The 27,238-nt window shown below is 46.8% G+C and overlaps 1 protein-coding gene, 1 long non-coding RNA gene and 1 pseudogene across 2 annotated transcripts; 1 reads left to right on the top strand and 2 right to left on the bottom strand.

The window, feature by feature from the left end:
- Positions 1-301: 301 nt before the first annotated feature.
- On the bottom strand, positions 302-3,032 carry LOC132213292 (uncharacterized). The gene is made up of 2 exons (XR_009447942.1): positions 2,894-3,032; positions 302-1,271 (listed from the first exon to the last, which is right to left on the bottom strand). It is a non-coding gene; the product is annotated as an uncharacterized LOC132213292 (long non-coding RNA).
- SLC1A4 (solute carrier family 1 member 4) lies at positions 2,672-27,238 on the top strand. Its single transcript, XM_059659633.1, has 8 exons — positions 2,672-3,450; positions 14,643-14,685; positions 16,745-16,807; positions 18,463-18,629; positions 21,442-21,675; positions 22,919-23,113; positions 23,633-23,767; positions 24,642-27,238. The coding sequence occupies exons 1-8, from the start codon at positions 2,924-2,926 to the stop codon at positions 24,877-24,879; spliced, it is 1,602 nt and encodes a 533-aa protein (XP_059515616.1). The 5' UTR covers positions 2,672-2,923; the 3' UTR covers positions 24,880-27,238.
- Positions 9,114-9,486, bottom strand: LOC132213291 (large ribosomal subunit protein eL30-like; annotated as a pseudogene).

Raw genomic sequence — 27,238 nt, 5'->3', positions numbered from 1 at the left:
GCAGAGGCAAGAAAATGTGGAAGCAGCCCTAGCCAGTTTGGCTCAGTGGATGGAGCATCGGCCTGCAGACTGAAGGGTCCCATGTTTGATTCCCATCAAAGGCACATGGGGCCCCGGGTGCGGGCTCCATCCCCAGTAGAGGGGGTGGTGCAGGAGGCAGCCAATCAACGATTCTCTCATCATTGATGTTTCTATCTCTCTCTCCCTCTCCCTTCCTCTCGGAAATCAATAAAAATATATTTTAAAAAAATAAAATGTGGAAGCAGCACACAATCTCATTTTTTTTTCTATTTATTTGTTATTTTATTACACAGTCTCATTTTCATTGCAAACATAGAGGGCACTAGGCTGGAGAGTGAGCTGAGACCAGATCATGGCGGGTCTCGAATGCCAGGGTGAAAAGCATATTCATAATTCAGCGGGGGCCACTGGAAGCTTTTGAACAAGAAGTGACATGACAGAGCCTTGATTTTTAACTGGATATATGCCTGTACGAAATAAAAGCTGCATTTCCTAACGTCTCTTGCCGCGAGGTGTGGTCATGTGCCTAAATTCTGATTAATGAAATCTAAAGGAAATAGGACTGTGTAGCCAACTTTTAGGAAGTTTTCTTAAGGGAACAGAGAATTGCTCTTCCCCACCCCACCCCGCCGCCCCCTCTGTTGGATAGAAGCTGAAACTAATCCTAACATGTAAATTACTTATTAGAAAGATTGGCCCAAGGCAAGGCAAAATATAAGATGGTTGGAACAAGAGGAGCATTGGAGGTGGGAAGACTAATTAGGAAACAATTCCACGGTCAAGATAAGCAGTGAGGAATGAAAAACTGAGCCAAGTATGGTAGCAGTAGAAATGGACGGGGGTGGTGGATATAATATATATTGTGAAAACAGTGTCTTTGTGAATTGGTAATTGAGGAGAAGAGACACCAGAGAAGGAAGAATCAAAGGTCACTGTGAGATTTCAAAGAGAGGTGACTGGCTGTCAACAATGTTGGTAACAGAACAGGGGATTCAGAAAGAGGAGCAGGCTTGAGCGGGGCACAGAAATGGGAGTCAGAGGAGGAGCAGGCTTGAGGGGGCCAGCCATGAGTCAGTGTTTGACATGCTGAGTTGGAATGCCTTCAGGATGTCCAGGTGGAGATGTAAAGCAGGCAATTGGGAATTCATTTCTGGAGCATGATACGAGAGTCCTTGTATAAAAACGGTAGTCAAAACAAAGGAAGTTGCTGGTTGGCAAAATAGAGGGTGTCTCTAGAATTGCCTCTCCTTCTGTGCACAGAGAGAAATAAATTGTGTAATGAAAAATCAGATAAAAATATATACAACTCTTCACTTGACATGCGCCCCCCTCCCTCTCTCAAAAATAACAAAAACAAAAAAACACACCACTACCACCACAACAAAAAACCCTGCAATGAGACAGTAATGGAAATCCTCGCTGTGTCAAAATTTGAATAGCTCCTGAAAGTTCCTTGGGAAGGCATTTTGTTTGACTTGTACAAATATCTGTCATGACATGTTTTAAGATGACTCCCTTTTCAGCAAGAGATCTATAGCAAATTGCCTTCCTCTTTAACTCATGTAAGACTTCCCTTTCACAAGTCTTGAAAGAACAATTCTTTTCAAAAGCAGAATGAGAAAATACAAAAATCCAATAAATGTGAAAAGTAAAACTACTATCTAGAGCTTTCTCCTGTATCTGCTGTGACCAGAGCAAATGTTAAATAAAAAGGAAATGAATCAAGTGTGAACAGTAAGGAACCAACTTCAAAGGCTGGCTAAACAGTCATCTGCACTGTTTTCGCGGGACGGCTTGGGGATGGAAGAGGTTAAAATCCAGTGGTTTGTGTGTCAGCGGGGGTGCGCTGGAAGTAGCGGTGTGGGAGCTCTGTTTTTTCCTCGAAGAAGTTTGCGTCTTTACCGCAGGCAGCTGCAGGGGAACCCGAGGCGCGCTCCTCGGGGCGCGCAGTGGCGGGGCCGGGCGCTGGAGTTGATGGCACAGTGGACCCGGGTTTCACTGAGGGGTGTCAGAGCCCTTAATGCACGTGTGGAGGAGGCTTTTCTCATCCGCCCATCCATCCATCTTTTGTCTCAGGGCCAGGGCCTGCTCTGGGCATCCCGGCGTGCTTTACCGCACAGAACCTCACGGGACTTCATGGGAGGAGGAGGTTTGATGCAGGAGGACGCGGCGGTAAGACTACCGTGGGGCCCCCTCAAAAGAGACGGGCGAGTTATCGGATCCGGGCGGTGCGGGGCGAAAGCAATAACCCTGAAGGAAAGCCCTCCCCTCTCCCAATCAGGACAAGGAACGCAGCCCCATTCCCCCTTCTCCCGGGCCCTCTGGCTCGGAGCGCCCAGACCTCGGCCCGCCCGAGAGGCCCTGGCAGTGCCAACGGCCCGCGCCGTCCCCCAGACCGCGCCTCCCCACGGTAGCCTGGAGCCCGTCCCCACTAGAGCGATCCGGAGGCGGCTGGGGGCGCGGGGACTGACTGGCTCCATCTGCCCGGGGCAGCGCCCCCATCCGAGACGCCCCACCCACCGCGCCCAGCTGGGGGTGCGCACGGGTGCTGATTGGCCATAGCCGTGGAGGGGGCGGGGCTGCGGCCTTGGAGGGCGGCCCAGGCCCATTTCTCTTTCCCATCGGTGCCCAGGTTGCATCATCTTCTGCCCGAGATTGCTGTGCGAGGCTGGCCGTGGCGTGATCCACTTAGCCGGGAGCTCCAGCCCGCTTCCAGCGCCTCTCCTGGCCCTCTCCACACCTGTTCCTGCGCCCAGCCCGGCTGTCTCCCGAGGGATGGCTCCCAGAACCAGACACAACTAGTGGATTGCGCCAGCTCCGCCTGAGCCATTCATTGAGAGTTCAGTCTTTTACTAGAGCCCAAGTCCCTCACCTTCTCCAGCTCCGAGCTGCGGGCAACGCCATGGAGAAGAGCAGTGAAACCAACGGCTACCTAGACAGCGCCCAGGCTGGGCCTGCAGCGGGGCCTGGAGCGCCCCGGCCCACCGCAGGACGCGCGCGGCGCTGCCTCGGCTTTCTCCGGCACCACGCGCTGGTGCTGCTCACCGTGTCTGGGGTGGTGGCGGGCGCCGGCCTCGGCGCGGCGCTGCGCGGGCTGGGGCTTAGCCGCACGCAGGTCACCTATCTGGCCTTCCCCGGGGAGATGCTGCTCCGCATGCTGCGCATGATCATCCTGCCCCTGGTGGTCTGCAGTCTGGTGTCGGGCGCCGCCTCTCTGGACGCCAGCTCTCTTGGGCGCCTGGGCGGCATCGCCATCGCCTACTTCGGCCTCACCACTCTCGGTGCCTCTGCGCTCGCCGTCGCTTTGGCGTTCATCATCAAGCCTGGGTCTGGCGCGGAGACCCTTAAGTCCAGCGACCTTGGGCTGGAGGATTCGGGCTCCCCTCCGGTCCCCAAAGAGACAGTGGATTCCTTCCTCGACCTGGCCAGGTAACGACGATCCTCCCCCTCTCCCCTCCATGGAGACGGCAGCTCTTCAATTACCCTCCAGTTCATTCATAAACACACACCTTCATATACTCCTAAAGAGTTCATTCTTAGCTGGTTGCTAATATTTTTAAATATCAAAGTAATGTCTGGAGCTTTGCATGCTGACCACCCTTTTCAAACATCAGCCTTGATGCACCGGACAGTCTGAAGGAGCAGGGCCACATTTTTTTTAGCAAGAGCCAGTCCTACCCTCAAGTGTGAGTGTGCATTAAGGCAGCCTCGCCTGTACTTGACTTCTTACGCTCTCTGGCTATGTCCTAACCACTCCTGGATAGCTTCACCCTATTTTCTCCAACAAAGTCCCCGAAAGCTTCCAGGCGCATTGGTTAAATTTTGCCTGTTGAGCCATCCTGGCCTGTAATCTATGGCCTTCTCTGCTTCAGCCCTTTGGCTGGGAGGAAGCTGGCAATTTTTTGAAGAGTTGGTCAGAAGACCCAAGGATGACAAGGCTGGGCTTAGTTGTGTGGGGCCCGTTGCCCAGACTAGCCTCTCCTGGGGGCTTGGAACAGATTGCCCTCCAACCCATAGTCAGGACCACTGTACAGTATTGTGAGTTTCAAGGGGCTTTATTTGTGGGAAGATGTGAGTTCCGGAGCAGAGGGAGAGAGTCACTTTCTGTGACGCTTCCAAGTTGCCTTTCAAACCCTGAGACATAGGGTAGTTTCTCTGGTTTACCCAAGTCAGCCTCTCCTGCTTTCTCCATTAGCTCAGAGTTCACAGACGGAAAATTGCAGCCTGGAGGCATTTACGGACCTGGCCAAACGCTGCTGAGTGAGGAGCTCAGCTGGCTCCTGCTCCAGGTCTCCGGCTGGGAGCCTTGTAGAGGTCTGTTCAGTCTTAAGTCACTGAGGCAAAGTTCCTCATGGCTAAGGCTGTGAAAAAACAGCAGACCCTGGGCAAAGTGACTGGGCTTCCTGCTGTTTCCATTTCTCCTTCTGGAAAATGTGACAACGGTCTGCCACTGAACAGACAGAGTGTTCATTTGAAACTACAGCAGTGACAACCAAAAAAAAAAAAAAAATAATAAGTCCAAGGCATTACATTGAAAAATAAAAATCTCTGATGAGGCGGACCAGAAAGTTCATACCAAAATTTCTTCCCTAAAAGGCAGGTAGAGGTAGCCTCTTAGGACTTTGATGGCATCACAGCCTTTGCTTAGTGTCTGGCAGCTTGATATTTGGGATCTTGAGAAATCCTTAAAGTTTGGGGACTCACTTGGGTGTTGAAAACAGTCTAATGAGGTTGAGAGTGCCTTTGACTCTTCAGGGTATCTGTCATCTGTCCCAGGAGAGAAATCGGATATTGGGATGAAAGGATTCTTTTTTGCAAGGATCAGTGGTCCAGGGAGGGAGTTGTGCCCCCATCGGAGGCTCAGTAGCATTCTCATCTCCAAGAGAGGGGCAGTGGCCAAAAACAGGGGGTGGGGGTGATCTGAGGGGTACCTTATTACCACCAGCCCAGAAGAGATCTCTTAGTTTCTGATCGAGGCTTGCTAGTTTTAGACCCAAGCCCCTTTAGCTCCTGCTTCTGAAGTGAATAGTGACCCAGTATCATGGCATAATGGTCAGTGTAGGTGCAGACTTTTCAGTGACTTGGGATTGCAGATACAGGGAATGACTAAAAGAACCTTTGTCGTGGCTCGTTGGGGATAGGTAGTGTTTCATAATGCATCCAACAGCCAACCTCATTTGATCCAGCAGCTCACGGATAAACTGAGGAAATTGAGCTACAGAGAGATTAAGTGATTTGCTCAAGATCATGGAGTAGTTGATCAAAAGAGGGATTATAAGAACCAGGGGACTCTGGACTCCATAGTTCAGGGCTCTCTTTCGCTACCCTCCCCTCCCCCAAGTCAACATGCGATAGTAATGAAACCACGCTGCCGGTCTAGTCCCACAGTCTCAGAAGTGTTTGCTCTGGGTCAAAAGAGGAACCAGGTAAGGGTTTGACAGGGTCGAGGCAGATGGCCGCTTCCTCTAAGGAGGAGATGAGCCCCTTCGGTGTCCCTGGAGGAAAGCACGTGTGCAGCTGCTCAGACGTGGCTTTCACTGTGAGCAGCTCGTGAGAGGAAACAGTCCTGAGCCACATGGAAATACTTCCTGGGTCTGGGAAGACTCTGGGTAAAAATTTTAAAACTGCTTCCTTTAAGGAATCCTTACAGATGTCCATTTTAAGTGACTCTGGGCATGTTCCTTGGCAGAGGCGGGGCGCAGTCCTTCCTGCCTGTGGGCACGTGAATGAAATGAGAATTTACCAGTAAACACCTCAGTCATGCAGCAGGCCCTCCCCTGATCACTGCCCACAACTTAAAACACCTGGAAGGAGTCGGAAAGGTCTCTGGTGACTTCGTGCAGTGCAGGCTTTGCCAAAGTCCATGACCTTTCCTGGTCGCGGAGTGGCCCCAAATCCCACGGGGTCTCTCTGCCACAATTTCTAATTTGATTTTTGAAGCTGTAAGTCCAAGTCAAAAAGAAATGAAACCAGTCGATATTCATTATACCTTTGAGAAAATCCAGAATGCCATTACCAAGGGGTTTGGTTTCCTACCACACAATGGATTAGAAATAACAAAGTAGCCGCGAGTGGGTGTGAGGTGCCTGCACTAGGAGCAGGCCCTTCGAGAGGTGAGAAAGGACAGTGGATAGTAGCTGTCAGGTGGCAGAGTCGCAGACAGTCCCTTCCTGAGCAGCCTGCAGCTTTTATGCCTGAGGTCCGGGAACAGTACAGGACTCTCCAAGCTGGGTGTGACCCATCCAATTGAGCCATGATGTTTCTTTCATCCAACACGAAATGATTTTGGCACCAAAGACACAGAATTAGCTTATCAGGAACCCAGTCATTGTGAAAGTTCGTAGTCCCTAACAATGTTTATTTCGGAGTCCTAGGGCATGCCCATAACTTCCGGTGCCCTGGCTTCCTCATTTTCCTAATCGGGATCATGATAGTACCCACCTCACAGGATTGCTTTGAGGATTAAATGAGTTATGTCTGGCCCAATGTGTGTTTGCTCTTGTTATAAATGGAGCCATGTTACAGAGCGATTGGGGTTTACACAACTAATGGGAATGGCCCTGTTTTTACAGTTTGAAATAAATGAGAGTAAATGGGGAGCTGCCGGGGGGGGGGGGGCGGGGGGAGAGAATGTTTGAGGGAACTCAAGATGCCTTGCAGCTAACATAGTCTTTAGGTATATTGGGAACCACGTGGAGCCTGGAGAAAAAGAAGTGAGCAGTGACGGACTGTTTTGGACTAATAGAATCAACACTATGGGAAATTTGGAAAATGGAGAAAAGTCAAAACTAAACACAGATTTCTGAAATGGGCAGAAACCCTCACATGTGCTCCATGATGTTCCAGTTTATTTTCTCCCTGCCTTACCTGTACAGTCTCCAAAATTGACCTCAGCTGTAGATGGAAAGCACTGAGGCAGCTGGCTTCTCAACCTTCATCTGGATCAGTGGTTCTCAACCTTGGCTGCACACAGTGATGGCGAACCTTTTGAGCTTGGCGTGTCACCATTTTGAAAAACCCTAACTTAACTCTGGTGCCGTGTCACATATAGAAATTTTTTGATATTTCAACCATAGTAAAACAAAGACTTATATTTTTTATATTTATTTTATGTATTTAAATGCCATTTAACAAAGAAAAATCAACCAAAAAAATGAGTTCGTGTGTCACCTCTGACACGCGTGTCATAGGTTCGCCATCACTGGCTGCGCATTAGAATCACCTGGGAATCTTTTTAAAATCCTGATTTCTGGGCCTCATCCTCCGGAAATTCTGTTTCTTTGTTATGGGGTGGGGCCACAACATCAGTAATAAAGAAACAGAATTTCTGGAGGATGAGGCCCAGAAATCAGGATTTTAAAAAGATTCCCAGGTGATTCTAATGTGCAGCCCAGGTTGAGAACCACTGATCTGGATGCTAAACTTAGTAGTTTTCAAATGGGAAACCAAAGACTTATCTGCTAAGGAGGCAGGTAGGACAGCTCCTGGGCTGAGGCTCTGTGTGCTCTGGCAGAAGAACCGCCCTGGGCCTTGTCTTTTGCGCAAGTATAGCAGGCGCTCCGTGTACCTGGTAAGCACCACTGAGATTTTGCCTGTTGCCCTTTATTCTAGGAGTTATGTTTTTTTCTTGTGCTCATTTTATCAACGATGGACTGAGCTCTGAGTCTTTCCCTTCACAAGGGAGGCATGAGGGACTTAATTTCCTCCCTCAAGGACTAGTGTGAATAGGATGCCTCTCAAGCTGCAAAGAACGCATTTCTCAGTAGGCGCAAGGATGCAAAGAATACTACTGGGGACTGTGATCTGATACTAGCCCCTAGATCACAGTCAAGAGAGTGAATAGTGCATAATTTCTTTTAAATGTTGGCCATGCAGGTTGTTTGATCTATGCCCACATATCTCTATTGGCAAGATGAAGACTCTTAGCAAATCTAACAAGGATCCAAATCCATGGAGGTTTCTCAGCCAAACTACTCACTAAAATAGGAGCTTGTAATTAAAAAAAAGGTTTTAACTTGACACCATTCCTTCTACTCAGGAGACTACCCGACTAGTTCAAGTACTGAAAAGAACATGCGCGCAGAGAGACAGTGTGGGTAGTGATTGAGAGCAGACACTGAAGTCAATTCCCTGGGTTTGAATCCAGCTCTCCCACTTATTAGCTTTGTGGACAAGTCATGTAGCCTCTTGGTGCCTCGGTTTCCTTATCTGTAAAATAAGGCATATAATAGTATCTACTACCTAGACTTGTTATCTGAGTGTCTTGCTAATATGCTAGTGTACCTTAGCCACTCAGGCTACTTGATATAGAGAATGATTGCTGTTCTTAGCTTTCTTTCCTAAAATGTCTCCCACCCCAGAGGCCCAGCATTAACCTTTCCAGCTGGAATTTAAAACTGGATGTGGGCCTTAAAAAGAGGGTGGATTACTCCCCCCCCACACACACACACTGTCACAATAGTGTGAGCCCATCACCGAAGCCCTTCCTCTGCTCCCAGCCTTGTCGGGGGGGAGGTGGGGGGGGGTACCGGGATCAGAAGGAGCACATCCTGTTAACTGGCTCTAACAATAAACACCAGGGGTAATAAGTATCAGATGTATATAGCGTGAGCCATATCCTGTTCTAAGGAGCCTTTGAAATTTTCATAAATAGGGAAAGAATTTTGTAACTTAAAGGGAATACTCTGGAACAAAAAATACACCCAAGCAAAAGTAAATTGTTTTACATTCTTCTCATATAGAACAGGGAAGTGCATACCACCCTTGACAATAGGATCAGAAGAACAAATAGTAACAGATGTGTAAAGAAGGAACACTGAAGTTTTGCATCCTGTGAGCTGCATGAGTCTGAACAGTACCGCTAACTAAAGTTCTACCGTCGCCAGATCAACTTCGGCTCATACCAGCTTTTCTAAGTAATGTATCTAGAGATTCCCACAGCTCCGGAAAGGCATGCCTGTTCATTCTTTCCCAATTTGGTCTGATTTGTGTCTCTGGACTTAGTAGTATGGTCTTGGCATTTTTGCAAATGTTCTTGATTTCGACCCACTATAAGAAATATATTTTTTAACCAATATATTTTTCTGGCCAGTTTTATTAAAGAAAAATTTTGCATGATTTACTTTTCACCAGTCTGTCCTAGCATGTTTCTAATGATGTCAGAATCACCTGGATCACTGACAGCCAGTGTGCATACTCTGTAGAATTTTCCACATGCTGTGCCCAATTCAGTATTGTTGCCACTGTAGTGAGGGGCACCAGCCTGGGCCAACATGGCCTTGTACGCTATTTCAGATTTCCGAGGCTGGACAGGTGCTGGCAGAGATGATCAGTTTCGCTTTGCCTTCTCCGATCACCTTCAGAATTTGCTTGCCCCCCAGCATGCACTTTCCACTTTTCATAACAAGGTGGATCCTGGAGGCGATCGATTCCAGCAACATTTTTTGTCTTCTTTGCAGCCACCATCTTCCCGCCTTTGGTGCAGTACAGCCCCCAATCAAAAGCAACCTCTGAGGTGACTGGGCAGTGACAAGGAAGAAATACATTTAAGATTATGGCATCCACACATATGCACCCCGACCCCACCCTGAAATACCTGTTTCATAAAACAGCATTGTAAATGTGATACGTGCTGGTTTTTTGCATTCTATCTCATGTCTTACATCTTTTATAAAATGCTGGTGAGAGCCCATACATTTGATTTCACGGACTACTGATGTTTGAGAAACTTTGGTCTAATGTGTATCTGGTCTTATGTAATTCATGTAAACGTCTCAGGATCAAATAACAGAAAGAGGAAATATTTGGGAATTTAAACAAGATGAAGATCTCAGTAGTTAGAAGCACCCAAATAGCCAGCGAGGCTGAGTGCAGTGCAGCAGTGAGCACTGGCCTCTGATTTCCAGACTCTGATCTCTGTACTCCAGACCTGCACTGTCCAATCTGACAGACACTAGTCCCAAGAGGCTACTTAAATTTAAATTTTCATTTAAATTTTCAATGTAAACAAAATTTAAAATTCAGATCCTCAAGAGCACTAGCCATATTTCAAGTGCTCGATAGCCACATGACTACCATATTAGCTCAAATATAGAAAGTTCTGTTGGACAGTGCTGGTCTCAGAGCTGTGGTGTCACATGTGCTAACAGTGGGGGGGAGCGGAGAGGAGGGTTGAACGTGGTCACCGCTAAGATTCCTTCCAGCTCCTTATTTTAAAAGCACACAAAGTTATTGTGTGAATGTGAGGAGTTGGAGGAAAATGCCTAAGACAGAGCTCTGGGAAGCAAAACTGCTTGGATGATGAGCACCTTGGATACAGAAGAGCTCAGGATTATGTGTTTGAAAGGAGAGGGGTAAGAAGAGCGCAGACATAACAAAGTTGTAGAACTGACACTACCCGGCCCTAACACTTTACAGTAATAAAGCTACTGTAATCACAACTGTGATTTTGGTGAAAGAATAGGCAAATAGATCAATGGAACAGAATAGAAAGCCAGAGATAGACTCTCATAAATATGGTCAACTGATCTTTCACAAAGGCGTAAAGGTGATACAATGGCACAAAGATAATCTTTTCAACAGATGGTGCCAGAACAGCTGGACGTCCACATGCAAAAAAAATGAATCTGGACACAGACCCAGCACCCTTCACAAAAATTAACTCAAAATGGATCACAGACCTGAATGTAAAATGCAAAACTGTAAAACTCCCAGGAGATAGCACAGGAGAAAACCTAGGTGGCTTCCAGTATGGCAATGACTTTTAGACACAATAGCAAAGACACAATCTGTCAGATACTTGGCTTGACTAAATCACAGCCTCAGCTCTTTGCCCCTTGGTATGGGCAGGAGGGGACTGCTGCTCCTCTTCTTGGTCCGTGGCAACCAGAGGGACCAAGGGAAAGGAATAGGATTGTGTGGGTGGGTGAGCTTCAGCTCACTGCTCCCAGGCAGTCCCTTCCCGGGGATTACTATCTGAGAGTTGAGCTGTATAATAAAAGAAAGTTCAGTCATTCCATTGAATGTAAATTTTTTTGGTTGTAAAATCTCCTTTGCAGTTAGCACTATATGTTGTTGTTGTTTTTTAACTTTTAAAGCATTTTGACTGATTTACATACAATGAAACACACCTCTTTTAAGTGTGCATTTCAGTGAGTTTTTACAAATAGAGAACTCCCTTAACCATCACCACAATCCAGACACTGAACCCATGACCCTTCTCAGCAATGCCCACTCTCCGCCCCTGGCCGGAGAAAGTTTTGCTTTCTGTCACTACAGATTAGTTTTGCTTTTACTAGAGTTTCATAATAATAGAATCATTCAGCATGTGCTTTTCTTTGTCTGGCTATGTTTGCCCAGCACAATGTTGTTGAGATTATCCAGTTGCATATATTAGTAGTTGGTTTCTTTTTATTGCCAGGTAGGATTTCACTGTGCAGGTTTATCATCATCATCTGTTGGTGAACATTTGGGTTTGGGGCTACTATGTTTAAGATTATTAACCAGGGGTCCTCAAACTTTTTAAACAGGGGGCCAGTTCACTGTTCCTCAGACCGTTGGAGGGCCGGACTATAGTTTAAAAAAAAACTATGAACAAATTCCTATGCACACTGCACACATCTTATTTTGAAGTAAAAAAACAAAACGGGAACAAATACAATATTTTTATTTGCATATGGCCTGCGGGCCGTAGTTTGAGGACCCCTGTTAATATTAACCATACAGGCCCTTTTTGCAGACATATTTGCATTTCTCTTGTAAATATCCAGAAATGGAATTGCTGGGTCATATGGTAAGTGTATGTTTAACTTTGTAAGAAACTGCAAGAACATACTGTTTTCTTCTAAGGAAATTGATTTTTTGGGTAGGGGGGTGGGGGGGACAGGAGTTGTTATTTTGCCTCTAGTATTGTCTGTACCTCTCTGTTCCCATTGGATTTTGTAGACTAGATACTGTAGACTGTCTGAAAACAGGTCAGTGTGTCAATGGCTGGTCTAGACGTTCTGGGTGAGGGTCATGGTCTATGTGGGTGAGACAGTATTGGGTTATTGCTCATGCTAAGGAGACCAGGCAGGCTAACTAGCAAGGTTTAAACAAATAGCATGTACTCTTTGGAAGAGAGTGTATTTCAAGGTTGTGGGGAGGCTGTACTTGTACCAATTGAGGAAACTGCTAATCTTTAAGGATGCAAGGTACACCCAGCAGAAGTTGTTCCCCATAGAGACTGATGGAGAGCTTCTAACCCAGCTCGTTCTTAACTTCCTTGCCCTCTTAGGGAGAGAACCTAGTGGCGAGCTCAGTCCTGGAACTATTGAGGGTTGCCATGCGGTGCGGGTAGAATAGGAAATCCTTGCCTCAGGACCGACTTCTGCTTCTAAGTATTATAGCATATGGAAATGAGATACCAAACCTACCTCATAAGTTTGAAATATGTAAGAAAGGTGCTTGGTAATGGAAATAACAGGCAAATGTAAGTTGCTATTCATCTATACACTAAGAAATAGTACACATTGCTAGCCTTTTCTACCTTTTTTTTTTTTAAGTAAATATGCTTGTGATAGAACTCAAATTTCTGATCACTATTTCGTAATGGTTAATTTAACTGATTATCACATTTTGTCTGCTTAAATACAGGTGTGTACGAGCTGGTAGTCTCTAAATATGTTCAATTCTGGTTTCACAGACAAGTAGATTTGGAAAATGCTGTGTTGCAGTGTCTACATACTGGTTGTCTTGCGGAAGCCAACTTTAGTGTAATGAAATTTTCTATCTTATTAACCCTGTTGGCTAGCACACGAGTTATCTAATGCACAAATTAATAAGTTGCCCACAATTTAGCAGCTTAAAATCACACACATGCATTATCTCACAGTATCCGTGGTGTAAGAATCCTGGCATGGCTTAGCTGAGTCTTCTGCGCCAGTCTCTTACAGAGCTGCAATCAGGTGTTGGCCATAGCTAAGGTCTCCTCCAAAGGCTTGACTGGAGAAGTGTTCACTTCTAAGGTCACACAGCAGTTGGCAAAATTTGGGTCCTTGAAGTTCAGTCTGGGAGCCTCAGCTCCTAGTCAGCTGTTGGCCAGAGGCCACCCTCAGTTTCTTGTCAGATGGGCCTGTCCAACATGGCAGCTTGTTTCATCAAACATGCAAGCCCAGAAGGCAGTAAAGAGAGTCTTCTCGCACGTTGGGAGCCACAATTTTATGTAACCAAATCACGAAGTGGCATCCATCACCTTTACTCCATTCTTTTGGGTAAAAGAAAGTCATAGGCCCCCACCCACACTCAAGGAGAAGGTATTACACAAAGGTGTGGCTTCCAGGGACCTCCTGTTTGCAGAGTTGGGTTGCAATCAGACCGGCCTCCCTCTGAAACCAAACACACTGCAAATAGTTGCCTGGAGATTCCAGTGTTAGGTAAACAACTCAACCACAGATGTAAAAATTAGTGCGTAAATTTGGCTCATATTGTAAGGATGATCCAGAGTTGTTTACGCTCCTAGACTTATTCTTATAGGAAGTGCGTAGAACAGATGGACTGTCACATATTAAGAACAGAATCTTGCAAGAGCCTGACCCAAAGGAGGCCCTCAGTAAAACTGTTTGCACGAATAGACTTTGGTTTCAAAACACAGCTTAGCTCAGCTCTATTGCCCTGCTTTTGTAACAATATTTTATATCCTTCATCTTGAAATGAAATTCATAAACAGAATTTACCTATTTGCATTATTCAAAACATTGATAGGACTTAACTGTAATATAAAAGTAAAAAGAGTAATTTATAATAAAAATAATGGTTTTTAATATGTAAGTGCTCTAAAACAAAGTGCTTGCTTCTGAATTTAGATTCACTGTTAATGACATAGCTATAAATACAGACTGAAACTTGATATCATGTGTGCAGTTAAGGACTCAGATCTTACCATTTGCCTTGGGCAATGTGATTTTTCCAGAAAGATGAACAGTTCTTGGAAACATTCTGAACAAAACAAAAGAATAATTATCCCACATTTTATACAATAGTTGCACTCCTCGAAAATTCAGAATAGATTCAAGTTAGGCAAAAACTGCCTTGTTTGGGGGTTAGTTTAGGCTCAGGTAATTATAAGGTTTCATCTGCAGGTATAGGATATTGGAAGGCATGAGGGTGAGGGCCTTGGGACCATTTATTGTACAGGACTTTGCTGTACTTAGCAGAGTGAATGGCTGGCACCCGGCACTTTCCCACACACTCCCCCAATTCCAGGAATGCCCTTCAATTATCTCCGCAATAAAAACACTCCCGTGGATTTCACTGTGGAGCAGCACCACTCCCCACTGAAAACCCCTGCAACAGGGCTTACCCGCTTGGGGAAAGGAAAGGCATGCAGTTCCTCTGGTTTGGTTGAGCATAAATATCAAAGAGTACCCCAAAGGAGAGGAAACAAACATTGGGGCACTCAAGTTTCTATGGTGGCCCAGCAGCCGAGGCATAGGTGGGTGTTTGGACAAGCAGAAGACCATAGTAATTGCTGGAGGTGGAGAGAGGAGGAGTACTGTATGTGAGGCTGTCAGGAATGGGCAATCTTAAAGCACATACTTTGCTGAATTTTAAGAATACTGATGAAATGCTTCCTTTTCCAACAGAAACCTGTTTCCCTCAAATCTTGTGGTTGCAACTTTTAAAACGGTAAGGTTTGATGCTTTGTTAAAACTGTGAACCTTTGATGGGGGTGGAGGTTGTATAAAATATTGCTATAGAATTAGGTAAGGTGTTAACAAAACTTGGTAACATTGGTCTAAGTTTTATAGATGGGCCCCTGGGATAAACAAACAAAGCAAAACTCAACGTTTTTCTAAAATATCCCACTGGTTCCAACATCTTTTCATATCACCTGAGAAATGCCCTCAGATCACATTTTGGGGCTCTCTTAAATATTTTAGAATATTTTTCAAGTATAATGTTATCTTTTTTCGGGTTATAAAGGAAGTATATGCTCATTGCAAAAAGAGTAAAAATAAAGTACAAAAAAGTGGAAGAAAATAAAATAATCACTCATATTTACCACCTAGAGCTACCCATGAACATTTTGATATACATCCTTCAGATCTGTTTTTCTCTATGCATGCCCACATGTTTAAAAAATAATCATACTAAATATGTTGTTTGTAAACTCTCTTTTATAATTTTATTTTTAAGATTTTTCTTTTAATTTATTGGTTTTAGAAGGACGGAGAGAAACTTCAGTTTGTTGTTCCACTTATTTATGCATTCATTGGTTGATTCTTGTATGTGCCCTGACCTGGAATCAGACCCACAACCTTGGTGTAGTATCAGGATGATGTTCTAACCAACTGAGCTACCAGCCATACAACATATTTGGTATGATTATTTTTTAAACATGTGGGCATGCATAGAGAAAAACAGATCTGAAGGATGTATATCAAAATGTTCATGGGTAGCTCTAGGTGGTGAATATGGATGATTATTTTATTTTCTTCCACTTTTTTGTAAACTCTAAACTTTTTTTTCCACGCTAAACCCTTTCTCAAAGCCGTATATTGTGAAGGTTTTCTCACGTCAGTAAATAACCCCCCTGCACATGTTGTTGGTTGTATTCCACTGTATGAGGGTACCATGATTTTACTCTATCGATCTCTTATTGATGGACATTCAGCTTGTTTTCAGTTTTTCCCTAATTTTAGCATTACTCTAAGTAACATCCCTGTGGCCATGCTTTACACAGAGAACAAATATAAAGGTCTAGATTAGATGGACTAACCTGATTGCCCTTAATAAAGACTTTTCTGTTTCTAATTATAGCCTCTCTCTTTAAAAAACACAAAACAAATCTGCATATAAACACAGCTGTGGCTTCTGTATACAACATGAGGTAGGAGAAAAAGAAAAGGCATATGGGGTTTCGGTTCCTGTCACATGTGGGCTGAGTGTTGTTTTTCCTGCCATCCTGATCACAGGACCACTGAACACCTCAGCGTGTCTGGAAGCTCCATCAGTCAAAGCTGAGAGAGACCAGAGCTCCTCAAAGGCGGGCACAGAGCAGGCCTCCGGGTCCGGGCCTCCTAACACGCTGCTCTTGGCAGTGCAGAAGCCAGCTGTCCTCAGAACAGACCAGGAAGGGTGTTTCATAACAGATTCCACTCGACCGTGCCTGCTGCCACTGGGAGACACCTGTGCAGAAATATGTGCAGTCTGCTGTAGGCCAAAGCTGGAGAGGTGTTTCACTTCAGAGGAGTGGGTCTCGCAGAGGGCTCAGCCAGGAACCAGCTCGCCTGCCATCCTTTGCTTTGGAGAGTGGGGGCTCTGGCCCATTAGATATAGATTCTGAAAAACAGTCATGTTCAAACAAATTCTGGAACCAAGTGGAGCATAAATAAATGAATACACATAAATGGACACATTGAAAAGTGAACTTGGGCATTATGGAATTAATACCAAGGTTCTCTAAATACTGTGAACTCTCAGCTGTTTGAAATATCAAGCTCTCAGCAGGCAATTGGGCAGACCTACCAACCATTGTCTAAGGGCATAAGGACATTCTCCCTGGTTCCCTATCTAACCAGAGGCCACTTGTAGTACATGCTGCCTTGGTCTTAAGGTCAGGCCAACCAATGGCGCAATGCCCCCAACACTCAAAGTGAGTAATGACAGACTAGCAAGAGGCCCAGCTATTCGGTCCCCTCTTCCCCTGTGCACTGACAGTGATTTTTCTTTCTCTCACTCACAGTATGCAACTGATTATAGAATGGACCCCCACAACATGAGCAATGGAAACATAACCCTTGAAAAGGTAAAGCTCTTTGTAAGATCACTTGTGATGAATACTTATAAAGTAAAGAATGCTTCTTAATTGCAGGAGCCCACACAATGCATCTTTTCCCAAGCAGGGCTGAAAACTTTGGGGTTTGGGTGGGCTGTTCAAAGCACATGGTCTTGGTTTGTTTCTTTGGTTATTTACCAACATGGCCAAAGGCTAGTGTCTGTAGCTTTGCAATTTTTAGTGGATCTACTTCATTGAATTGGAACTAACATACCCTCTCCTAAAATATCTATATATATATAAAAGTCGATTATGCTAAGTGTCCGACCAATTGGTAGGCCACCAGGGGGCAGACGCTCCGACCAGTAGGTTAGCTTACTGCTGGGGTCTGGTCGATCGGGACTGGGCAAGATGAGCTGGACACACCCTGGAGCCCTCCTGCGGTCCCTCCCCAGCCAGCCAACCTCCCACGGTCCCTCCTGGCCGGCCGGCCCCCATCGGCCCCAGTGATCAACAGCCAGGACAAGGGACCCTACCGGTGCACGAATTCGTGCACAAGGCCTCTAGTATTTTATAACACCCTTCTGCTATCCTGAAATATCATTAATAGGTGATTTACCCTACCCCTACACATAGAACTTGTTCTAGGGGCTTAACTTACTCTAGCCATTATTCATTCACGCATATATTTTTGAGTACCTATTGTTTCCCAGACACTGAGCAGGAAGGGACAAGGGACCTCAAAGATTATTTAGTCCAGCCCCAGAACTGTCTGGGAAGAAGGGGGTACTGTGCCTTTTTCCACACATATACCTCCTCAGGGCTGAGGGGCTCCGAGTACTACCCGCCGTTCTGTGACTGAAGGAAAAGTTCCACTTAAAAAAGAAAGTTGAAAGCTACGAATTAAATCCAATTCACGTCATCTTGCAGATGAAGACCCTGAAGCTCAGAGAAGTTATTTAAGGCCAGAGCTGGGACTAGAAGTCAGACTAGAACTCTGGTAAAAATGCTCTTTGTGCTTTTCACCATGCTGACCGGCATGTTTCCTGTTCAGAATTTCATAATGTGTTTGATGGAGTAAAATGCCTGCCTAACATATACTTGCAGCCGTGAGATTCAGCATTACTGGAAAAATAAAGAGTGCATTTTACCTATACATTTAAAGTCAGTGATTTAGGGACGAATATCCTGAAGAGATCCATGTCAATCCTGAAAAATCTTGGGAAATTCGTCAGCTCAGAGGCCATCCTAACAGCCTAGCAGCAAAAAAAATTATTGATATTTAGGAGGTGAAGGTATAGGCATCAATTCTTGATCTGAAGGAACTTTTCAGCAACAAGCTCTTCTTTTAAAAGCAACCCTTTGAAGTGATTGTTTGTCCAACCTCTACCTGAATATATCCAGTAACAGGGAGCTCACTGCTTTCTGCTTCAATCCATGCCATCTTTGAATAGCTTTTAGAGTTAGCAACTAGGTGAAATTTTTGTTGACTTTCTGTATCCTTATACTCCATCTCCCCCTTGACTTTCCTACCCCTTGATTTGCAAAATCACTTAAGGTTAAAGAAAATACAAACCTTTTCTCATTCTGGGTATAGTGTTTCAGCCTGGTGGAGACACAAAGCAAATGCATCTTTACAATCATATGTTGTAAACTTGGACCCTGTGTCCACTCTGATCCTGCAGATCCCATTTGGCACCGAAATCGAAGGGATGAACATTCTGGGATTGGTCCTTTTTGCCCTCGTGTTAGGAGTGGCCCTAAAGAAACTAGGCTCTGAAGGAGAAGAGCTCATCCGTTTCTTCAATGCCTTCAACGAGGCAACGATGGTGCTGGTGTCATGGATTATGTGGTGAGTCTTGCTGCCCTCCCCACTGCTGCCAACCCTCCCTCTTATCTCTGCTCCAACCAGAAAAGAACCTGACTCTGCTGTTCTAGGTCACCTCTGGGTCACCACCTGGCCCAGGGCTCTGTATGTGGTTGATGCACCCCCAGGTGGGTCCTGGTGTGATAAAGCTGGAGGCAGTTTCCCCTCCTGTCCAGGACCTCAGAGAATCAGGCATGTACCATAGTTACCAGTTACTTCTTCAGCACCCACAGTGACCCCTTATGGTTCTACTAGAGGCCCAGTGCATGGATTCATGCACCAGTGGGGTCCCTCAGCATGGCCTGCAGGGATCGGGCCGAAATCAGCTCTCCAACATCCCCTGAGGGTTCCCTGATTATGAGAGGGTAGTTCTAAGGTGACGCACCCCAGAATCAGGCTCTCTCCTCTCTAGTTCCTCTAGGGTGCGTCACCCTAGAACCGCAGCTGCCAAGCCACCACAGTTGCCAAGTCACCGCAGCTCAGCAGCTCCTGCGTTGAGCATCTGCCCCCTGGTGGTCAGTGTGCATCACAGCTACTGGTCGAACGATCAGATGGTCGCTTAGGCTTTTATATATATAGATCATCAGTGATCTACTTATGGGTTCACACCATCATCCCATATTATATGTGATGCCCATATCATCTTGTGGAGCAATGAATTCCATAAGTTTGCTATCTGCTCTGTGAAATAAGGCTTATTTATCTTAAACTGATACACCTAAAGCTTCAGAGGGGCCCTTTACTATCGTATTTCACTACATGGAGGACAGATTCATGCATATGTAAACTTGGAATAGTCTTTTTTTTTTTTTTTTAACCTAAATGTTTCTGTAGGTAGTATCGATGAAAGTGTAATTGTTTAATACAAAATTATTAGATTGATTTTTGGCTAAAAGGTAAAATTTTGACCTGATCCCTCAGAAATTATACTAATTCCAGTGGCCATCCCTCGTCAGCTTCGTCCTACTGTTTCACTCAAGCCAGATTTCTGTGGATTTTAGCATCTATCCATTCATTGTCAGGAAACTAGTTTATCTTTTCATGCACAGAGCATTTTCCTAACTGTCAATCCTTAAATATCCCAGAACTTCTCTCTCTCAGTGGCATTGAGGTGGCACCTGAACTGACCAAATTCCAGGAGAGAAGCCTGGAATTTGGTAGGAAAGTCTGGAATTGGGTGGGAGGCCAAGTCCAAAGCCCCCACTGGTGGTGTTTCTTTTGCTCAACCACATTTTCTTGCTCAACCACCATTCCAGAGGCTGACTCTTATCATTGCAAACATGACACTTTGTTCGTATGACTGTTGTTCTGGGGAGAGAAATAGTTCCAGGAAGGAAAAAGTGTTGTCATCACAGGTCAGTTCCTTTCCTGGGTTTTTTTGTTTGTTTGTTTTCTGTTGTTTATTTTGCCTAAAATCTTCCCAAAATTTGGATTAAAAGAAAATACATGGTCACTGATAGTGACTAGTAACCACTACACAGAGTTAGATCTCCTGCCAGGTCCTGCCCCCAGCCTTCACTTTTTTCCCCTAATGAAGTATTACTTATGGAAAAGTACTTAAAACATGTGCACAACTTAATGAATTATCACTATCACAAAGCAAACACTCATCCAGATCAAGAAACAGAACTTGCCAGCACTTTCAGAGGTCGCTCTTGTCCCCCTCCAACCGCTGCCCCCTCTCTCCACCTGAAGAAGGGAGCTGAACTGACTTCTAACCCTGTAGACCTGAAAGGTCACAGGTTTGATTCCAGTCAGGGCACATGCCCAGGTTGCAGGCTCGATCCCCAGTAGGGGGCATCTAGGAGGCAGCCAATTGATGTTTGGTTCTTACATCGAGGTTTCTCTCCCTCTCCCTCTCTGTCTAAAAATCAATTTTTGAAAATCTTTTAAAAATAAAATTTAGCCGAAACTGGTTTGGCTCAGTGGATAGAGCGTCGGCCTGTGGACTGAAGGGTCCCAGGTTCGATTCCGGTCAAGGGCATGTGCCTGGGTTGCGGGCACATCCCCAGTAGGGGGTGTGCAGGAGGCAGCTGATCGATGTTTCTCTCTCATCGATGTTTCTGACTCTCTATCTCTTTCCCTTCCTCTCTGTAAAAAAACAATAAAATATATTTAAAAAAAATAAAATAAAATTTATCAAAAAAAGGCCAGTGGTTATAAAATTCTTCCTCAATTTAGATTAAATTCAAAACAACTGACTTTGGTTCTTTGCAGCTCCCCTGGCTTGCTCCTTCCCGTCCTTCCTCTCGTCCTGCCATTAAAAAATACCTTCACGCTCCAGGAGTGTTCCCAGAGGGCCATTGTTAATGACTTTCTCCCACGGAATCATGTTTTCCAAATCACAAAGAATTTTAAACCTCACAAAAATCCCAGCTTCATCTCAGTTCTACGAAATCGGTACTAGTCTTTTGTGTCTCTAAGTTTTCAGAAACAAGCCTGAGCAAAGCCGAAAGTCAGACTCCATTCCCAGAGGCTTTGATCTCGAGCAGTTCCTTGTCTTTCCACTTGGGAGTCCCTGTGGTCGGTGACAGCCATCTGTTCAGAACATCATATCCCAGGGGAAAGAAGCCTGGGTTCTGATCCTGACTCCGTTACCCACGGAGATGTGTCATGTCAATTTTACTCAGTTTCACAGCCTGTAAAATGGGCCCATCCCTTTCATTCTCAGAATCCTCCCAGGGGGAGATGGAGGCCGCCTAGTTGAAAGTCCCTGTGTTGAGTGGGGAAGGGCCTGCGTCTCCCGGCCCCTACGTCACATCACTCTTACTGACAAGGACCTTGTGCTATGCCCTAGGTATGTTCCTGTGGGCATCATGTTCCTGGTTGGAAGCAAGATTGTGGAAATGAAGGACATCGTCGTGCTGGTGACCAGCCTTGGGAAATATATCTTGACGTCTATGTTGGGCCATTTTATTCATGGAGGAATTGTTCTGCCGCTTATTTACTTTGTTTTCACACGAAAAAACCCGTTCAAGTTCCTCCTGGGCCTCCTCACACCATTTGCAACAGCATTTGCCACCTGCTCCAGGTGAGTGGGTTTCGGGAGCCCTTGATGGGTCTGAGCTGTGTTGATATGAAACCAGGTGAGCCCAATGGTGGGTGCACAGCTGGCATCTTAAAACCAATTTAGAGTTTTCAAAGAATGAAATACGTTAAGATACTAGTTAAGATACAGAATCATGTTTTCCACATCTCATGTTGTGTTATCAGCCCCACAGCTCTTAGGGAAATGGATTTCTGGGATTGCCAAAATGAGGAATTGCCTTGTTTCTTCTTCTTCTGGCTCCTTGACAGTCAACCTGATCGTTATTTAGGCCATAGGAGTTGTGGGTCCTCACCCTAATTAGTAAGCCCTTTGCCTGAGTAAAAGAAAGTAGCCACTTAACTCAAAATGCATTGCAGGGAAGTTGCTGGAATGTTACCTGTCCAGCTCTCCCTCTGGATGCATGACTAGAAAATAAACCAAGGCATCATGGTGAGGGATGCCTGCTCAGCTCTCTAGGATTATCTAATTTAGCATAAAAGATGTACCTGTCGTTATCAGAAATCTTTCAAAAAAAAAAGTGGGGGCTTTCTAAATACATGAAAGAAAACTTTCCAAGGATGGCAGCACGTTGTTTCTCTCTCCTGCTTAGCTTGTGCCTCCCTACCGCATGCTTCCTCCCGTCCTGAAGGGCCAGTCATATGACCAGGTAGTGTTGGTACAAAGGATTAGGGAGGCGAGGTTCTCTGGCTTCGACAGAAACAAACCTGCTCCTCAGCTGCGCCAGCCACCCTCCTCGGAGGCCGCTGGAGAGAACAGGTTTCGTTTATCCAGTTCTCTGTGAACACAGTTACTCTTTCCAAATGTTCAGAGCCATTTCTGCTTCTTGGCCTAAAAGAAAAAAAGAAATCACCATGGTTTTTTGCCTTGTACTTTTTTTTTGGGGGGGGGGTCAAGAGAGGAGGTGCACATACAGAGTCAACAGTTCTTTGTTCTCTTGAGAACCTTTTGTACCACAAGGTCAAGCGTGGTTCTTGGGAAATTTGGAACAGGTGCTTCCAGGTAAGTAACACAGCAGGTCAACGTGAGTCGGGTTCTGAATGCTTCAGAAGTTGACAAAAACCCACGTTGTGACAGAAACGTTGAAGCCGTTGTGATGTTCCTTGTGTTCCGGGGGAGAAAGCCAGAAACGAGGGTGGTGCTCGTGGTTCCGGTCCAGGGCCGGAGCCGAGCGGCCTGTTGCCCTTGGAAGCACGGTGCTCAGGGTCAGTTGTGTCTCCATTTCCAGCTCAGCAACCCTTCCCTCCATGATGAAGTGTATCGAAGAGAACAACGGCGTGGACAAGCGGATCAGCAGGTTCATTCTCCCCATCGGGGCCACCGTGAACATGGACGGCGCGGCCATCTTCCAGTGCGTGGCCACCGTGTTCATCGCCCAGCTTAACAACATCGAGCTGAAGGCAGGGCAGATCTTCACGATTCTGTGAGTTCACTCCTCCCTCCTAACTCTAGGCCTGGCTCAGAACCTGAGGGATTTCTTGTGATTTCCTTTGAAAAATCCTGCTAAGTACCAACCTGGCCAGGACACGCCGTCTCATTTATGAAATGAGCACAGTGTGAATCCATTACTTGGAGAGAGTGCATTGTCTCTCGCAGGCTCATCAGGCAGAATCTAGGGCAGCCGTGGGCAAACTACGGCCCGCGGGCTGGATCCGGCCTGTTTGAAATGAATAAAACTAAAAAAAAAATAGACCATACCCTTTTATGTAATGATGTTTACTTTGAATTTATATTAGTTCACACAAACACTCCGTCCATGCTTTTGTTCCGGCCCTCCGGTCCAGTTTAAGAACCCATGGTGGCCCTCGAGTCAAAAAGTTTGCCCACCCCTGATCTAGGGTCATGTGGTTTTCCGTTACCGCGCCATGGCTGCCATGCTCTGCATTTCTCTGTGCCCCCTCCATGCTCTGTGTTCATGGTGACCCCGCTGTGCCATCCCTAGAGTGACAGCCACGGCGTCCAGTGTTGGAGCGGCAGGCGTGCCGGCCGGAGGGGTCCTCACCATCGCCATTATCCTGGAGGCCATTGGGCTGCCCACTCGTGATCTCTCTCTGATCCTGGCTGTGGACTGGATTGTGTAAGTAGCAAGTCCTACCTAAGGGCATCGAACAAGGAAAGTCTGTCTTGAGCTCCCTAGGGGCTTGGCACTCCGCTCGACCTGAGGCGTGTGGAGAAGCTCCAAACATGCTCCCTGCCTTGTGAAGGAGCCCACAGTTGAGCTGGCAAGACAAAACTTAGAGCTAGGAAAAGTTAACAACATGAGTCAGAGGCTCATGAATGACCATGAAATATTATTACCAAGAACTTGCTTAGAGCATCCGGGAAAGCATGGGTCGCAGGCCCTGGGAGGTGGGGGGGAGAGGGGGGAGGGCACTAAAATCTGTGGAAGGTGTTGGTTCCGTAGGAGTCATGGCCATGGGTGCAGTGAGCCTTTGGGAATGATAGTCCTTGGCCAGAAATGCCCAGAGAGCGATTTCTGTGAGGGGAGGGAAGATGAACCCGGTTAATGGGAATGCCTTGGGCTCGGGGAGGAGGTGTAGGAAGGAGGTGTGATTCGGACGGCCATCAGCAGAGCTCCTGTAGACACAGAACAGTTTCTGAGTGCTGATTCCTTGAGTTGAGTGATACCTTTTTCGGGTAGGGGCGATACCTATTTTATAAGGAAGGTTAGCTGAAGTACTAGTGTTGGACAGTAGAGCATGTGAATAAGAAAATGAGCCTTAGAGTCCAGGAACCTGAGTATCTATTATTTTTATAAGAAAAAAAATTACGAGAAAGTTCACCTAGAGTAAAGTGAAGCCTTATGCCCTTAGGAGCATGCACTCTGGGTAAGAGCAGGGGCCCCGGAGGGTCACAGCTTGCCCGTGGCCTTGGCCCCTGTGACGGGGCTGCCCCCAGGCGGCTGCCGCCAGTGGCATTGGCTGGACCGCCTACCTTTCCTTTCCCACCAGGGACCGGACCACCACCGTGGTGAATGTGGAGGGGGACGCCCTGGGTGCGGGCATTCTCCACCACCTGAATCAGAAAGCGATGAAGAAAGGGGCGCAGGAACTGAGCGAGGTGAAAGTGGAAGCCATCCCCAACTGCAAGTCAGAGGAGGAGACGTCACCGCTGGTAACACACCAGAACCTGGCGGGCGGCCCTGCTGCCAGCGCCGTGGAACTGGAATCCAAGGAGTCGGTTCTGTGATGGGGCTGGGCTTCCAGCTTGCCTGCCATCGGTCGTGCCCACCCTGTCAGTCCAGCCACCGGACACTGGGCGCCGCCCACCGCCCTCACCGACTTTAGCCTCCGGGCAATGCGTTGGCCCAATCACCGGTTTGAGGATCACTTCTCAGCACAGGCAGTGGGCTTCCCAGCCAGAACTGGTTCCTGGGGACTAGGACACTGACATTCAGCTTGATCCCCGGCTAGATGCAACCATGTGCGCGCACCAGGGTCCGTCTGAAACACGCCATCGAGCTGCCAGGCTCGGGGAAACAACAGGCTCCGTCAAAGCTTGGGAACATGCAGATGTGCCCCTCACTGCACCCAGTCACTGCGGTGGGTGCTTTCCAGGCAAACTTAGGGGGTTTGCAGTCATCGGTCACATTGCCTTGCGAGCCTTAGTGATTGGAAAATTCCCAAATTCTTCGCCTTGAGTGGAATTCGCTGAGCTGGGACTCCGGGTGTTAGAGTTTGTGCTTACAATTAGGTGCAGCTGGCTTCTGGTTCAAGGGTGGTTGGTGGACTGGCGGTGCTGCACATTGTCAAGTTAGAAATACTCCAGATGGTGGTAGGGCTGCTGGCTTCTCTGGTCAGAGGCATTGAGTAAACTGTAAGTGCTGAGATCAAAGAAAGGAGCAGGAATGCAGCGTGCAGGGGAAAGGGAAGCATCTTAACCAGACAGGATGCACACACACACACACACACACATTCTCATTCTCCTCCCAGCCCTGGGGAAGTTTGCAGCTTCGTGACCTGGGCCTCTGACGACACTATAGCTTCCTCGCCATCCACTCTGCTGCAGGATCCTGGTTGGTTTCTCAATCTACTATTTTTTGTTGTTGTTAATCCTCCTGAGGGTCTATCCCCCTCCTCCCCCCACCCACCCCACTGATTTTTTAGAGAGAGTGGAAGGGAGGGGGGGAGACAGAGACACATCAATTGGTTGCCTCCCACACACACCCCAACCAGGGCCAGGGATCAAGCCTGCAACTGAGGTACGTGCCCTTGACCGGAATCAAACCCGGGCCCTTTCGGTCTATGGGCTGACATTCTTACCACTGAGCCCAAACGGCCAGAGATTTATTTTTATTTTTATTTTTTTACCTAAGTGATACCTCTCTCCAAAGCCCTTGGTCTCCTGGTGAAGACACCGTTTCTGAGCGGGGCTTTGCTTTCGGTGCATTAGCCACTTCCTCACGCCCTCGTTCTCTGTGTACCTCCTCCTCCGCATCAGAGGCAGCCTCTCCTAGGTCCTCCAAGATGTCATGAACTAGCCATCGCCCCTGCCATTGCATTTCCAGGTACCGGCTTCCCTGTGACTGCCAGGCCCAGGCACCGTTTCTGCCACCCCTCCGCAGGCCGTCAGAGCTCCCAGACTTTCCCCCTCAGCCATTCCCTTGCTTTCCCTGTTGCTGTGGTTTCGCTGTCACCCAGGCCCTGCAGAAGGGAAACACACCTTTGCGATGTGTGTTCCATTGCGATGAGTCTGGGTGGATGGGACAGAGATGGCCAAACTCCTGTTATAAAATCAGAGGCCTGAGCCTAAGCCAAAGGGGTGAGGAGGAGCCATGAGGCACAGAGCTGACCCAGCTCCCCGAAACCTTTAAACCAGTGAAGCCACGCCCCTTTCCTGTGACGCCTGGAGTGACCAGGAACTGAGCTGAGGTGTCTCAAAACCTTTACCCCCTGGCTAGAGCTTGCTGATACCCTTCTGTTTTCAGAGGGGGAGACAATCACATGGATTACAAACTGCAAATGGACATTCGCGGCTTCTAAGGCTTTCGCATATTTCGTCTTTCCCTCTTCCACAGATTTATGGCTGTATGTGCACACACATATGTATGTGTGGGTGTGTGGGTGTGTGTTGTTTGAGTTCCAATCCAAGCAAGTTTGAGTTTGGATAGAGGTGACCTAACTGCAAGTTGAATGGCTCTGGCATCCTGACTTTCCTGTTTCTAACGGTGAATTTCACAAAACAAGGACATTAGAGCTGCGCAGTGAGACCCGGTGACTGCACGTTGTCTGTGCTGTGCCTGGAAGCGCAGCACAGACAGCGCGAGCTCGGCCTGAAGCAGGGTTCTTCCCGGCGGTGATCACCCCCTCCCCTGGGAGGGAGTAGGTGCTGTTTTTCTGTCTGTTTCTCCATGGACAAGAGCAATCAGACCAGGAGTGACCTGGCTGGGAAAAGTCCCACTTTCTCATTGTCTGAAGATGTCTCCCTCACGATTCTCTTGTAACTCGTCGTAAATACTGTTCCGGTACCGTTCATCTCTGTTTTGTATGTGTGACATTTGCCTTAAACATAGCAGTCTTCAACAATGAATACAGTGTTTCTATGAGGA

Source organism: Myotis daubentonii, chromosome 12 (genome assembly GCF_963259705.1).
Source record: "Myotis daubentonii chromosome 12, mMyoDau2.1, whole genome shotgun sequence".
In the NCBI taxonomy this organism is placed as follows: Eukaryota; Metazoa; Chordata; class Mammalia; order Chiroptera; family Vespertilionidae; genus Myotis; species Myotis daubentonii.
This window is presented reverse-complemented; position numbering and strand designations above follow the sequence as displayed.